At 57.7% G+C, this 14,574-nt stretch overlaps 1 protein-coding gene across 7 annotated transcripts in view; it reads left to right on the top strand.

Moving 5' to 3' along the window:
* MICALL1 (MICAL like 1) overlaps window positions 1-14,574 on the top strand; it is a 28,728-nt gene that overhangs the window by 6,599 nt on the left and 7,555 nt on the right. For 4 of the 7 annotated variants that reach the window (XR_004528836.2, XM_033866075.2, XM_073788187.1 and 1 more), the window contains exons 4-9: window positions 3,548-3,636; window positions 4,757-4,899; window positions 7,048-7,493; window positions 9,073-9,130; window positions 9,807-10,165; window positions 11,596-12,011. Coding sequence is in view for 6 of the 7 variants with exons in the window: in XM_033866075.2 (XP_033721966.1) it covers window positions 3,548-3,636; window positions 4,757-4,899; window positions 7,048-7,493; window positions 9,073-9,130; window positions 9,807-10,165; window positions 11,596-12,011 (1,511 nt within the window). In the remaining variant the exon portion in view is untranslated. Of the gene's footprint in view, window positions 1-1,907; window positions 2,172-3,547; window positions 3,637-4,008; window positions 4,186-4,733; window positions 4,900-7,047; window positions 7,494-9,072; window positions 9,131-9,806; window positions 10,166-11,595; window positions 12,012-14,574 lie in introns of those variants that run through there. The other 3 variants (XM_033866077.2, XM_033866078.2, XM_033866076.2) reach the window with 3 other exon arrangements.

The following is a 14,574-nucleotide window of genomic DNA, read 5'->3' as shown; positions in this document are numbered from 1 at the left end:
GGCTCAGGGTCCCCTTTGCAGTGAGGATAAGAACAGCATCCGTCTTGCAGGGTTGATGGGAGTAAATGAGGAAGGATGACCTGTGTCTGGTCCTTATTGAGGACTCAAGGTTACTATTATTATTACTTTTTTATTCCATTGGTTAGAATTTAGCTTGCTCACCTAGAATCACAGTTCAGTCGTATCTTCTGGAGGGTGCCCTGTGGCCAAACCCCGATCTCCCTCTACTAAGCTCTTCTCCGGAGGGCCTCCTTCCGGGGACCTGTGGGCTGGGCAGGTGGGGCAGGGCCCTTGGTAATACTGTCAGTGGTGCCCACTTTGTTCCCGGTCCTCACCAGGCACCCTGGGAGTGAGGTCACCCTGGTGGCCCAGCTCCCCGTGTTCTGCCCGGGGCAAGAGCACCCCCTGGGCCTGTGGGGAACTCCTGTTGCTCAAGGCACAGCTTGTGCTACCATACGGCTTGGCCCCTAAATGCAAACCATTTTTATCCCACCTGCTGCTCAACCAGAGGGAAGGCAGCGAGGTGTTCCAACGCTGGAGGCGAAGCTGGCTCTTAGGCTCCCCCAGATGGTCCTCTTCTGTACTTTCTGGGTGAGGGGAGGGATTTCAAGGGTAATTTTGACCAGGCTTGACTTTCACTCTACTGGGTAACTTTGGAAGCTGGCTGTGGCTGAGACAACACCATGCCAACACCGTGCCGTGCTCTCCTTTCATCTCGTGCCAGGCTCCGTGGAGGCCGGTGACCCTGGGCATGTCAGCTGACCCCTGACCTCCAGGAGCCACAGCCTAGTCTGGAACCAGAGTGTGACGGAAGGAAGCCCAGTGGCTGAGGGACTCAGAGGAGGGGTACCTCCCCCCTACCAGGGTGACAGGGGTGGTGTCATCAGGATGAAGCCCAGTTTCTTAGCGGGGCCCCTGAGGGCCTCTCCCCACTTAGCTTAAGCCACTCACTGCCCCTGCTGTAGTCATACTGAATTTCTTGTGCTGCTTTGAATGTATCACATTCCTTTACTGCTAAGCCTTTCTTCTTGGTGATCCTCCAGTCCCTGTCCTCACCCCCCATGCTCTGGCACATTCTTTCCTACTCATCCTCTCACCCCACATTTTGCCTCCTCCAAGCAGCCTGCCCTGATATACTCCAGGTGTTCTTATAGCCCCTTGCCCCGTGGTGAACATATAAGACTCTGGTCATAGTATCTCAATTACTCCCTCTCCCCTGTAGACCTGCTACATGACTCCAGCACCTGGCACTTATTCATTCATTTAACAAATATTTATTTCGCCTCTACTGTGTGCCAGACACTGTGCTAGGTGCTAGGGAGAGAGCTGAGAACGATACAGACTCACAGAGCTTGCAGTCTAAAGGATGGGGGAGGGAGAGAGAGAACAAAGTAATTAATATAATTGCAGGTAAGTCCGATAAGCAAACAAAATAAGGTAATGGTATAAAAAGCAACGACAGGGGCTTCCCTGGTGGCACAGTGGTTGGGAGTCCGCCTGCCGATGCAGGGGACGCGGCTTCGTGCCCCGGTCCGGGAGGATCCCACGTGCCGTGGAGCGGCTGGGCCCGTGAGCCATGGCTGCTGGGCCTGTACGTCCGGAGCCTGTGCTCCACAGCGGGAGAGGCCACAGCAGTGAGAGGCCCACGTACCGCAAAAAAAAAAAAAAAAAAAGCAACGAGAGGAGGAAGTGGCTACTTCAGGTGAGTAGTCATGGAGGGCTTCTCTGAGGAGGTGACATTTGAGCTAAGCCTTGAACAAGGAGGAGAAGGAGGCCATGTGAAGATCTGGGGAGGAATATTCCAGGCAACGGGGCAGCAGGGGGCCTGTGTGCTCCAGGGGAGTGAGGGGGAAGGAGGAGGTGAGGCCAGGGTTGGGGTGGGTGTAGGGGGTGGGGGGGGTGGGGTAGTGGTGGTGGTAGGGAGTGGGCCCAAAATTTTTGACCATGACTCATGCTAAGAAATATGTTTCCCATTATAATCCATGTTCATGTACACATATGTCACTGAAACAAGTTTCAGGAACCGATTCTTCCCCTTAAAACGTGAGATGCCCGCAGATCTTTCCTTCTAATCCATCTTTACAGTATGCTGGTTGCAGTGCACTCAGTCGATTTCAGGGTCCGTTAATGGATTGTGACCTGAGGTGCTGGCAATGCTACCTTAGACCACAGTAAGGAATTCGGATTTTTTTTTTTTTTTTTTTGGCCGGGCCTCACAGCTTGCAGGATCTTAGTTCCTCAACCAGGGATCCAACACAGGGCCCCCTGAATTGGAGGCACCTAACCACTGGACCACCAGGGAATTCCCTGGATTTTATTTTTAAGAATTAGCATAGGGCTTCCCTGATGGCGCAGTGGTTGAGAGTCCGCCTGCCGATGCAGGGGACACGGGTTCGTGCCCCGGTCCGGGAAGATCCCACATGCCGCGGAGCGGCTGGGCCCGTGAGCCATGGCCGCTGAGCCTGCGCGTCCGGAGCCTGTGCTCCGCAACGGGAGAGGCCACAACAGTGAGAAGCCCGCTTACCGCAAAAAAAAAAAAAAAAAAAAAGAATTAGCATACAGTAGTATTGATTTATCTTTTGGTATACAGGTCTCTGAATTTGGGGGTTTTATTTTAATCACTGGGTACAGAGTAGGTGCTTAGTGGATATTTGCTGAAGTAATGAAGGAGCAGAGTCATGGAGGAGGCGGGTGGGCTGGGCGGTGGGTTTCTTCTGGTTCGAGGGCGTGCAGGCAGGGTTCCGGGCTGCACCTGCCCACTTGGGCTTGGGTGGGGCAGCTCCTCGGCCCCAGGGAGCCAGCCCATCTTCCTGAACCTTCAGGCCGGCGCCATGTGGTTCCTCTTCTTTCCTTCCCTTCACCTGTTCAGCCTCGTGGGCAGGAAGCTACCCGTCCTTTCACATGTTGGGTGCTGATGGTTCTGTGCTTGTCCTGGTGCCTTATTTTATTTTATTTTTTAAAAATAAATTTATTTATTTATTTTTGGCTGCGTTGGGTCTTCGTTGCTGCACACGGGCTTTCTCTAGTTGCGGTGAGCGGGGGCTCCTCTTCGTTGTGGTGCCCGGGCTTCTCATTGCGGTGGCTTCTCTTGTTGCAGAGCATGGGCTCTAGGCACACGGGGTTCAGTAGCTGTGCCTCGGGGGCTCTAGAGTGCAGGCTCAGTAGTTGTGGCACATGGGCTTAGTTGCTCCGTGGCATGTGGGATCTTCCCAGACCAGGGCTTGAACCCGTGTCCGCTGCATTGGCAGGCAGATTCTTAAGCACTGCACCACCAGGGAAGTCCCTGGTGCCTTATTTTTCATGCTGCCCTGTGCGGTGGGAGTCACTGTTCTGCTTTGCGGAGGCCTGGCAGGGTTGGGTAGCTTGCCCTTGGCACTTAGTTTGGAAGGAGGCATCCCCTGCCTGTGTGAAGTGGGAGCCTGGTCCCACTGCGTCGGTGGTCTGCCCTCAGGCGGTAGCCGTGGAGCTCAAAGCTCAGGCCAGGTTGGGCCTCCTGGACCTCCAGGGTCTCCAGCTGCCTCAGAGTCTCTTTCTGGTCTCTTGGCAGCCGGGGTCTCATCACCCAGAAAGGGCCTGGCAGCATCCTCCCCGCCATCCAAAGCACCCACTCCCGCGGAACCAGGAGACAGGGCTCAGGTAGGCAGATGCCGGGTGTGGGCAGGTGGAGTGGGGGACAGCTGCCACTGCCGCGTTCCGCGGGTGTTCTTGGTCCCTTTCCCGTTGGCTTTGGGACTAGATTCTCACAGGCCAGGCCAGGGCGGTAGGGGCAGGGGATGGCAGGCCTGGGAGGGGCCCAGGGCGTCCACAGCACTGACTCCCCATCATGGGACTCCCAGGACTCGCCCATGCAATACGGCAAATTCTCCCCTTGGTTCCCGTGAGACAGAGCTTAAACTTCCTGGGGTGATTCTGCTTAATCCTCTCAGCAACACTGGGAGGCGGGTATTGTGTGTCCTGACGTACAGATGAGGAAACTGAATCTCAGAGAGGTTTGGTCATTTGTTCAAGATCTCTCAGCTGGGAAGTGGGGGCCTCACTGCCAGCCCCCTGCTCCAAGATGCTTAGGGGATGACACCAGCATTTCACATCTGGACAACACTTCACAGTGTGCAGAGGGCTTTTCCCACCTGCTCCCAACTGCGCCTTGCTGGAGGACCTCTTGAGGGACAGGGAGCCCAGCCCACGGTGGGTGTCCAGTGAGCACGTGCAGGGCTGAGACAGGCAGGGGTTATAGGATTCCATTTGGCAGGTAGGAACCCAAGGCTCAGAGACGAAGACAGCTTGCTCAAGGTCACAGTGCTTAGAAGCTGCGAAACTTGGCCTTAAATCTGCTTGGTTCTAGTTGGGGGGACAGAGAAGGCAGACGAGGTGGGCCTAAGAGGGCAGCCACCTGTCAGGCAAGGCCCACCTGTGGGGACGGGAGAGGGACAAGAGCAGCTCAGGCGAAGGGGTTATACAGCCGGAAGCTGCCTTCCTGGCGGACAGGGCCCCAGAAACTGGAAGTCTGGATTTTTGTGTTTCCATCCTGACTCAGTGACCTTGAGCAGGTCTTTCCCCCTTTCTGGACTTCAGTTTCCTCATGTGCAAAGCAGTGACAGTCCCCACCCTCTGCCCTTCTGGGGCTCTGACGGAGTGTGTTAGCGCTGCACACTCTTGGGAGATGGCCACCGTTAGAGCGGGGAACAGGGAGTGTTGTTGAACAGGAAGGCTGGTGACCCCAGCCCCACCCCCAGTCTGCCCCCCCCATTCCCTGCAGGGCGATGAGTGCTCCTCGGGCAGCCTGTCAGAGCAGGGCGCCCACCGGACCCCCAGCAGCACGTGTGCGGCCTGCCAGCAGCACGTGCACCTGGTGCAGCGTTACCTGGCCGACGGCAAGCTGTACCACCGGCACTGCTTCCGGTGAGTGGTGGGGACCCTGGGGGACGGGGAGCTCCCCTAGATGCAGCACCATGGTGTGCCAAGCCCCTTGGCAGGCTCGTCATGCTGGAGCATAAGGCCTAGTGAGGGGAGAAGACTCGGTCAGTCACAGAATTAGAGACAGAAATGGGGCCAGAGCTCTTTGAGACTAAGTACCTGATGATGACTAAGGAGCAGAATGTGCTCTAAGAGCTGTTGAAAAAAGAAAGCATTTTCAAAATCTTATTTTATTTTTTTCTTCCTTTTTTTTTTTCTAAAGAAAGCAGTTAAAAAAAGAAATCATAGTAACAACTTGCTTTCAGTGTGTGGTTCCCAGGGGAAGCCAGGTTTAAGAAAAATGGAATAAGAGGCAGGGAAAATATAAATAGCTTAGAGAATGTATGAAAACGTTTTATATGTTAGAAAAAAAATCAGCAAAGAAAATTGAATAGTCCATGGAAACCAGTGACTGGGAGTTATAGTGTGTATTCAGTTGTGGTTTAGAGTATGTGTGTGTGTGTATGTGTGTGTGTGTGTGTGGTGTGTGGTGTGTGGTGTGTATGTGTGGTGTGTGTGTGTGGTGTGTGTGTGTGGTGTGTGGTGTGTGTGGTGTGTGGTTGTGTGTGGTGTGTGTGTGGTGTGTGTGGTGTGTGGTTGTGTGTGTGTGTTGTGTGTGTGTGTTGTGTTGTGTGTGTTGTGTGTGTGGTGTTGTGTGTGTGTTGTGTGTTTGTGTGTGTTGTGTGTGTGTTGTGTGTGTGTGGTGTGTGGGTGTGTGGTGTGGTGTGTGTGTGTTGTGTGTGTGGTGTTGTGTGTGTGTTGTGTGTTTGTGTGTGTTGTGTGTGTGTTGTGTGTGTGTGGTGTGTGGTGTGTATGTGTGGTGTGTGTGTGTGGTGTGTGTGTGGTGTGTGTTGTGTGTGGTGTGTGGTTGTGTGTGGTGTGTGTGTGGTGTGTGTGGTGTGTGGTTGTGTGTGTGTGTTGTGTTGTGTGTGTGGTGTTGTGTGTGTGTTGTGTGTTTGTGTGTGTTGTGTGTGTGTTGTGTGTGTGTGGTGTGTGGGTGTGTGGTGTGGTGTGTGTGTGTTGTGTGTGTGGTGTTGTGTGTGTGTTGTGTGTTTGTGTGTGTTGTGTGTGTGTTGTGTGTGTGTGGTGTGTGGTGTGTATGTGTGGTGTGTGTGTGTGGTGTGTGTGTGGTGTGTGTTGTGTGTGGTGTGTGGTTGTGTGTGGTGTGTGTGTGGTGTGTGTGGTGTGTGGTTGTGTGTGTGTGTTGTGTGTGTGTGTTGTGTTGTGTGTGTTGTGTGTGTGGTGTTGTGTGTGTTGTGTGTGTGTTTGTGTGTGTTGTGGGTGTGGTGTGTGGGTGTGGTGTGTGGGTGTGTGGTGTGGTGTGTGTGGTGTGTGTGTGGTGTGTGTGTGGTGTGTGTGTGTGTTTGGTGTGTGTGTGGTGTGTGTGTGTGGTGTGTGTGTGGTGTGTGTGTGCGGTGTGTGTGGTGTGTGTGTGTGTGTGTGTGTGTGTGTGTGTGTGTGTGTGTGTGTGGTGGCTGGACCTTGAACCCCAGGCACCTGATTGCAGAACTGAGGTGTCATGGGGGAAAAATCTCGAGGAAGGAAACCATTGCACAGTCACATCTGGCCATCAGGGCAGTGTTTTAAATACTTTTTATGGTGACATACGTTTGACACTGTGACCAATTGTAAGTACATCCCTGAAATCAAACTTGTATGAATAGATGCACAACTGGAATTAGAGTTTCATAAAACAAGTGTGATACATTCTGATATATCTTATTTTATTCTATTTCATAACAAAACAAAACAAAAACGCCTGGTTGGTTGAAAACCACTAAATTGATTTCTTGAGCCACTAATGAGCGGCAGCCCGCACACTGGATGGAACCTCCGTAGGAGCCGGGGGAACCTTTGCTTCCTCTTGCAGCAGAAACTGAAGGCGTGTTTCACAATTTATGTTGCTGATTTCACATGGTTTTATTGTTCTGGTGTGATTCTGACATTTACCCTTTTTCTTTTCCGCTGGGAAGTTCTGGGTACTGAGACGGGATCCAGACTGGCAGTTGGGAGGAGGGGTAGCCAGCACCCTGGGCCGGGCTGCCTGGCTAAGTTGATCCCCCCATCCCACCCCACCCCTGTTTTCCCTGGCAGGTGTCGGCGGTGCTCCAGCACCCTGCTCCCCGGAGCTTACAGGAGTGGGCCAGAGGAGGGCACCTTCGTGTGTGCGGAGCACTGCGCCAGGCTGGGCCCTGGTGGGCGGTCAGGGGCCAGGCCCACACTCCCCCCACAGCCAAAGCAGCAGCAACTTACAGAAGAAGCCAAGGATGTGGAGAGAGGTGGCCCCAGCCCTAATGCGGCTGCAGGGCCCGAGGTGGACGTACCCAAGGCCAGCCCTGAGGGCCGACCCCAGATCCCCACCAAGCCCCAGGTTCCCGGCAAACCACAGGAGCTGGCCAGCACCCCGGGCAGCCGCCCCACACCTGCCCCCAGGAAGGCCTCTGAGAGCACAGCCCTGACGCTCCCCACGCCCCGGCCCCGGTCCAGCCTGCAGCAGGAGAACTTGGTGGAGCAGGGAGGCGGCAGCGGCCTGGTGAATGGTGAGCAAGGGCCCGGCTGGGGCTGGGTGCTTCCTGAGGGGTGCCTGGTGTCTAAACGTACACGTGCCTGGGAGTATTCATGGGGCCGTGCTGTCCTTGCCCGTGTGTGCTGGGGATGTGCTGGGGACGACCGTGGCGCTGAGGTTATTAATTCACGCAGCAAACAGTTACTGAGGCCCCTCGGTGCACGCTCTGTTCTCCATGCTGCAAGGACACAGACCCCTGCCCCGTTCTGTGTGCCCAGGATGTGTGTCCTTTTGTGTCCATCTTGTGTGCTTCAGTTTCGGGGTGTAGGGAGTGTACATCATGTGTGCCTGTGTCCCGAGTGTGTCTGGTTCTGTGTCCACACTCAGGTGACCTCCCCTCCCAGGCCCAGCCTGTGCGCTTGTCCACATCTGGATGTCTGGCAGGGGACAGCTCAGGGGCTGGGGGTAGGGGAGGGTGTGTCCCTGGTCAGATGGGCCCCTGGGGCACTCCCCAGGCTGGCCTGTTCTGTAGTGGAGACCCCTGCCTCACCCCTCATTGTCAGACCTTCCCACATGACCTCCCTGGGCTTCCATGAGCTCATGGAAACATGGTTCCTTGTAACCTGAGACGTGCTGGGCAACTCTTATCAGAGGAGGCCCAGGGGAGGGAGACTTCCAGGGTCTCCCCCTGGGACTTGTTCGTTCTGTTCCGCACTCGTGGAGGCCCGTTCCTGAGCTGGGCGCTGGGGATAGAAAAACTGTTCAGACCTGTTTGTGCCTTTGAGGTGCTGCCAGTCTCGAGGGAGAGATGGACACAGACATGAGGATTTTGGTAGAATGTAGATGTCTGTTAAGATGGGGGAGCAGAGGCTATGGTGGGGTTCACGGAGGACACTTGGGAGTCAGGGGAGGCTTGCAGGAGGAGGTGACCCTGGGGCTGAGTTGAAACAATATTTCCTGTCCACTTTGGGAAAGTGTCAGAGGGGCACTTGGGTTCCCCCTTCTTTTTTTTTAAATAAATTTATTTATTTTTGGTTGCCGCGCACGGGCTTTCTCTAGTTGTGGCGAGCGGGGGCCACTCTTTGTTGCGGTGCGCGGGCTTCTCATTGCAGTGGCTTCTCTTGTTGCGGAGCACGGGCTGTAGGCGCGCAGGCTTCTGTAGTTGTGGCTCGCGGGCTCTAGAGCGCAGGCTCAGTAGTTGTGGCGCACGGGCTTAGTTGCTCCGCGGCATGTGGGATCTTCCCAGACCAGGGCTCGAACCCGTGTCCCCTGCACTGGCAGGTGGATTCTTGACCACTGCGCCACCAGGGAAGTCCAGGGTTCCCCCTTCTTAACTGAAATACGAATGGGGTCTCTAGGTGTCCTGGCCTTGCCCTTTCGACCTTCTCTACCTGTCACCTTTGGTGTTTATCTAATCTCCCTGAGTGCTGGGCTGGGGAGGTAGGAGGGTGCAGGTGAGGTTGCCATGGCCACCTGGAGTCCATGACCTGCCAGGTGGGACGGAAGGGCATCCTTGGTAAGGCAGGCACTTGGGCTGGCTCCCTTGGTGCCCCACCGTGCTGCCTGGCTCACAGCTGCCGTGAAGACCTGTTTCATTCTCCTTTCCCATCTAGGGAAGCTGCATGAACCCCCCATCCCCAAGCCCAGAGGGACACCCAAGCTGTCAGAGAGGTATGCTGGCCCTGAGGGGTTTCAGGGCCCCGGTAGGGGGAAGGGGAGCACCCTGGGGTCTGGGCGGGTAACAAGGCCATGTGACCCCCCAGCACACCCTCCCGAGAAGGGGTGGGGCTCATCTCTGGGGGCAGGAGCCTGTGCCCACATCCCCTTCCCTGTGGCTCCCCTGGGACCCCCTCTCCTGTGGGCAGCAATGCCTGGTGGAGACGGCTGCCTCTGGGGTCCCTTCACCCCTCCAAGCCTCCGCTGCCTGTGGAACGAGGGAGGCCTAGGCCTCGCTCCTAGAGTCGTTGTGTGAATCAGCAGCAGAGTATAGAAGACCCGGCAGAGCTCAGCTGCACACCTGGCTCAGATCCTCCAGCCCTGGGACCCCGTGTCACAGGCGAGGACATCGGTCGCCAGCTCTTGTTTGGGAGCTGTGTTTCCCCCTGTATGGTCCATGAGAGAGAGGGCCGGGGAGAGAGAGCCAGAGACAGAGGAAGGGGCAGGGAGAGGCCCCCTTCTTTCTGTTTCAGCTCTGGGCCCAGACTGGCCCCCCTGGGCTGGGGTGGGAGAGGAGAAGGGTGCGGTTTCTCATCCGCCCGCTTTGGGCTGCACTCAAGACTGTCTGGGGAGAGAAGGACACGCCCCCCTTGTCTCCTAACGGTTTCTGCTTCTTCCTACCTCTGTCCAGGACACCAGCCCCCAGGAAAGACCCCCCATGGATCACACTGGTGCAGGCAGAGCCGAAGAAGAAGCCAGCCCCCCTGCCCCCGAGCAGCAGCCCCGGGCCGCCGCCCCCGGGCCGGGACAGCAGGCAGGTGGAGAACGGAGGTGTGCATGAGGTGGCTGGCCCGGAGCCCAAGCCCTACAACCCCTTCGAGGAGGAGCAGGAAGAGCCCCCAGCTGCACCCCGTGCAGCCACCGGCCCTGCCCCGACTCACCCGGAGTCCACACCCAAGTCCCTGCACCCCTGGTACGGCATCACCCCCACGAGCAGCCCCAGGACAAAGAAGCGCCCCGCCCCCCGAGCACCCAGTGCATCCCCCCTTGGTGAGTGCCGTTCTCGGGAGCTCTCCTGACAGTTGGGACTCTGGGGTTGGGCACCTGGGTCAGCCCAGGGCCAGGGAAGGGCACGTGGTGCCACAGGATCCCCTCCAGGCCAGGTGCCGTGTGTGTCATGTCTGTCCTCAATCCTTGAGCAAACCTGTGACGTAGGTATCATACCCCATTTTGTAGGTGAGGAAACTGAGGCACAGAGAGGGTAAGTGATTTGCCCAAAGCCTCACAGCGCTTAAGCAGTGGAGGCAGGATTTGAACCCAGACTCCTGACTATACTCTTAACCCTTTGTAACCCACCTCACAGGGCTCTTGTGAGAATTAAACGTGTTATCCATCAGTGTGCATAACACCGAGTTAGGCTCGTGGAAAGCGCTGGGCAGGGGTTAGCTCCAGCTCTGCCCATCTAGTCACTCTCCTCCAGTTGCCAGGCGCCTCGGGCTCTGACCTGGCTGCGTGGCACGGGTGCTAGTGGCTCTGAGCAGTTCCTTCTCTGTGTCTGTCCTCCGTCTCCCCATCTGGGATATGGAGGTGGTGGGCCAGCTCCCAGGCGCTGTGCCTCCCTCCGCCCAGCCCTCCCTCTCGCCGTCTTGCAATCTTCTCGGGCCCTGTGCCTGGCCACCTTCCACCACGGCTGGGGTCCAGCTGCCTCTGAGACCTCAGTGGGAGCCCCTCAGACAGTGGGTCCGAGGGCACATTAGAGATGACCGGAGGCCGGTGTTCAGGTAGCCCAGGCCCCCCTCTCCGGCCCCTGCTGGTGCCCTGGGACCCTCCAGCTGAGCGTGGTGGGTCAGTTGATTGGAGGTGATTGCCGGGTGGGAGATGCAGCCAATGGGATGAGCTCTGAGTCGGACACAGCTTGGTCCAACCCCAGCCCTTCTCCTCTCTGAGTCTGTTGCCTCCTGGGAAAGCGCAGATGATACTCTGAAGCATGGTGTCCCTCAATGCATGAGGATGAACCTGGCACGGGGCAGTGCCTGGCCTGGCGCCGGCCACCACCAGGGCTGCCTGCTTCTCCCTCCCACCTCTGCTCGGGTCAGAGGCAGAGAAGGCAGACAGAAGCAAGGCTTTTTTTTGGCCTTTTCAGTCTGGCTTTGCTTTGGGTCACATCAGACGTGGGAGGGGAAGTGGAGGCTGCAGCCCCGCTGGATGGGGAGGCGAGGGCCGTAAGAAACCAGGGCTGCGACGTGCCACGAGGCGCACGCCGGGGCCCGAGGAGCGCAGGGTGACTTGGGATGATTTGTCTGCCGGTGACCTTGGTCCAGTCACAGCTTTGCTGTCCTCTGGGCTCTTGCCTGTCTGGATGTGGAGGACTTGGGTTGCCAGGGCCTGCAGCTCTGTCGAGAGTGGAGCGTGTTAGGTGAGGCCGGAAAGCCTGACTGTGCCCCCTCACGTGGCACCCACTTGTGTGTGTGTTTGTACAGCTCTCCACACCTCCCGCCTGTCACACTCGGAGCCACCCTCAGCCACCCCGTCGCCAGCCCTCAGCGTGGAAAGCCTGTCGTCCGAGAGCTCCGGCCAGCCCCCAAGTGGGGAGCCTCTGGAGCCACCAGTCGTGCCCAAGAGCTCCTCAGAGCCTGCTGTCCATGCCCCGGGCAGCCCTGGCACCTCGGCCAGCCTCTCCGCCAACTCCTCCCTGTCCTCCTCTGGGGAGCTGGTGCAGCCCAGTGTGGACCGGACACCTCAAGCCAGCCCTGGCCTTGCCCCCAATACTAGGGGCAGCCCAGGTCCCCCTCCAGCCAAGCCCTGCAGTGGCGCTGCTCCCACCCCTCTCGTGCTGGTTGGAGACAAGAGCCCTGCGCCTTCCCCTGGAACCTCATCCCCACAGCTCCAGGTAAAGGTGAGTGCCTCATCCTCGCTAAAGGCTGCTGTCCTGTCTAGTGGCCGTGGGCCTGGTCTCAGGGCAGGGTCTCTGATCCTTCCATCGTTGCTGGCCCTGACTTTTTGGGTGACCTTGGCTGTGCCCATCTACCCATTCACCACTGCATTCATTGAGGCACGGCTCCCCCTCTCCATCCTTTCATCCATTAGCCAGACCTCCTGTCCATCTGTGCATGTCTCCACTTGCCTGGCCTTCCATGTCTTGAGGCGTCTAGCCCTTATTTACCTGCCTAGCACATGCACGTGCCCATTTGGGACGCATCCACTAGCCACCACTTAACCCACACATCCTTCCGTTCACCCTTCCATTCACTGAGGTCCTATTTGTGCCAGACCCTGGCACAGTGGCGTTGAGACCTTGTCCTTGCCCTCTAGGGGCTCACAAGCTGCTCAGGGAGACAGGCCTAGATGATTGTTCTACAAGGCCGCCTGGGGTAGAACACAGAGGGGAGGGGATGACTCCCTTCTTGGGGTCATTTTCCTTCTCCAGAGGCCTCAGTCTCCCCTCCTATAGAATGGGGCAGATGGTGTTCATTGAGTCCCTCCTGTGTGTATGAGCTGGCCTGGGCTCCAGAGGTGAGATGACCGTGGCGATCCCTGCCCCCCAGGTGCTCACAGGCAGGTCGGGGTAGGGTACTGGGATGACTGCGCCTTGTGTAGAGTTTGTTTTTGGCGGGGACGGGTAGAGGAGGGGTCGGCCCTCAACAGGCAGAGGGCCGAGGAAACAGCTTTCCTGGGTGCTTCTCTTGTGTGCCACTGCAGGGGTGCGGACAGCCCGTGCTGTGGGCTCCCCTTACCAGGCCCCTTCCCAGGCTGGCCCCGCGCTCCATCCCCTCTGGGGGCTGCAGTGGGCACGAGGAGGGTCTGCTGGACACCCATCCCTGGCAGCTCGTTTTCCACCTGACCTCTGTGGCTGGTGAAGCACTTGTTTCTCAGTGTCACGCCAAGAACCAGGGGTCACCAGGGGTCAGGACAGTCCTCTGGGCACCTAGTTCATGAGGGGGCCTCTCCTGCCACCAGAGTCCCTTTGCACCACCAGGTTCTGATTCTACCTTTTTTCCCGTACTCTGCAGCCCTCTGAGGGCCCGGCTGTAGTCCTGGTCTGACCTACCTGACAGAGGATAAGTCTGGGGAGGAGCCTGAGCTGTTGGTCTGTGCACCTTTCAAATGCCACTTAACCTTCCCTGGCCTGGGCAACTGCCTCCTGTCCAACTCTATCACCACCTGCTGTGTGACCTGGAGAAGGCCCAGCCCATCTCTGGGCCTCAGGATGCTCTGAGGAGCCCCAGGGCTCCTTGCTGTGGGAGGTGGGGGAGGGAGTTGATTTTGGACGCCCCTCCCTTTCCCCCTACAGGCAGCTGCCTTTCAGTCTGTTTCCTGTCCTGAGGTCTGTGAAAGGTTGGTCTGAAGGAGTTCCGTGGCTGAGAACCCTTGAGGGACTCAGGGGCCTTTGGGCTGTTTGGCCCTGCTGGGCCCCTCTGGGTGTGACTGTGGAGGGTGTGGGCAGAGCCCAAGAGGACTTCCTCCTGGGGTGCTCCGTCCCTTACCCTAACCCCAGGATTCGGGGAGAACCCGAGACACTGGGGACAGGAGACAGGCAGGCCCGTTGGGCGGGTGCTGCCCTGTGGGGCCCAGACTATCACCCTGCGGCACCGGTGGCCTGGGACTTCCCTTGCTTCAGATCCCAGAGCAGCCGCCAGCCTGAAGGATGGCAACCTGAAGGCTGGCACAGGTGAGGTGAGCGGGCTCCTCCCTCCCCCCAGCTGTTGGAAAGCCCGGTAAATACTCCTGGGAACACTCCATGGCCTCCAGTGATGCCTGGGGAGGGTGGTTGGAAGGTGCTGGCACTGCCCACGTGGCAGGCAAGGCCCGTCCCAGTGGGGGGCCTGCCCGGCTGTGCTGGCCTCAGGACAGGGATTACCCCAGAAGGACAGAAAAATGCAGAGCTAGGGGGCAGCAGAGGATGGGCAGGGGGAGCTGGGCAGGAAGGGAGCTACCTTCCTCCTCCCTCTACTGATAGTGGGTTCCCTGTTTTTGCTCTTCCTGGCTGGGGGACCCTGGGCAAGGAGCTGAACCCCGGCATCCCCGCTGGAAAAGGGGTGGTTGTGAGGCCTGGATGAGCTGCTATAGCTCTGTCCCACCCTACACTGCATGTCCTGACCACTGCCCCCAGCGCCGGAGGGCTGCCCCAGCCCGAAATAGAGTCTCACTGCAGCTTGGGCCCTTGGGAAGAGCGTGACCTTGAGCCAGTTACTTAACCTCTCTGAACTCGAGTTTACTCAGCTGTAAAATGGGCACGACACTACCCACCTTGTGGAGTGGTTGTGAGAATTGAACAGGAATGTAGAGAAGTATCCAGTGCGGCGGCAGCACACGGGAGGCGCTGGGAAGTGGAAGTGTTTGTTGAGTGACTGAGTTCCTCAGAGACTGGCTGCTGGGGGATTCTGTCTCTGCCTGATTCCTACCGCCCCGCTTTCCATGGTCCCATGTGATCAAGCTGCCTGGGTCTTACTGACCCCTCC

This window comes from Tursiops truncatus, chromosome 11, assembly GCF_011762595.2.
Source record: "Tursiops truncatus isolate mTurTru1 chromosome 11, mTurTru1.mat.Y, whole genome shotgun sequence".
Classification (NCBI taxonomy): Eukaryota; Metazoa; Chordata; class Mammalia; order Artiodactyla; family Delphinidae; genus Tursiops; species Tursiops truncatus.
Note: the sequence above shows the minus strand (reverse complement) of the source record. Positions and strands in the feature narration are given on the sequence as shown.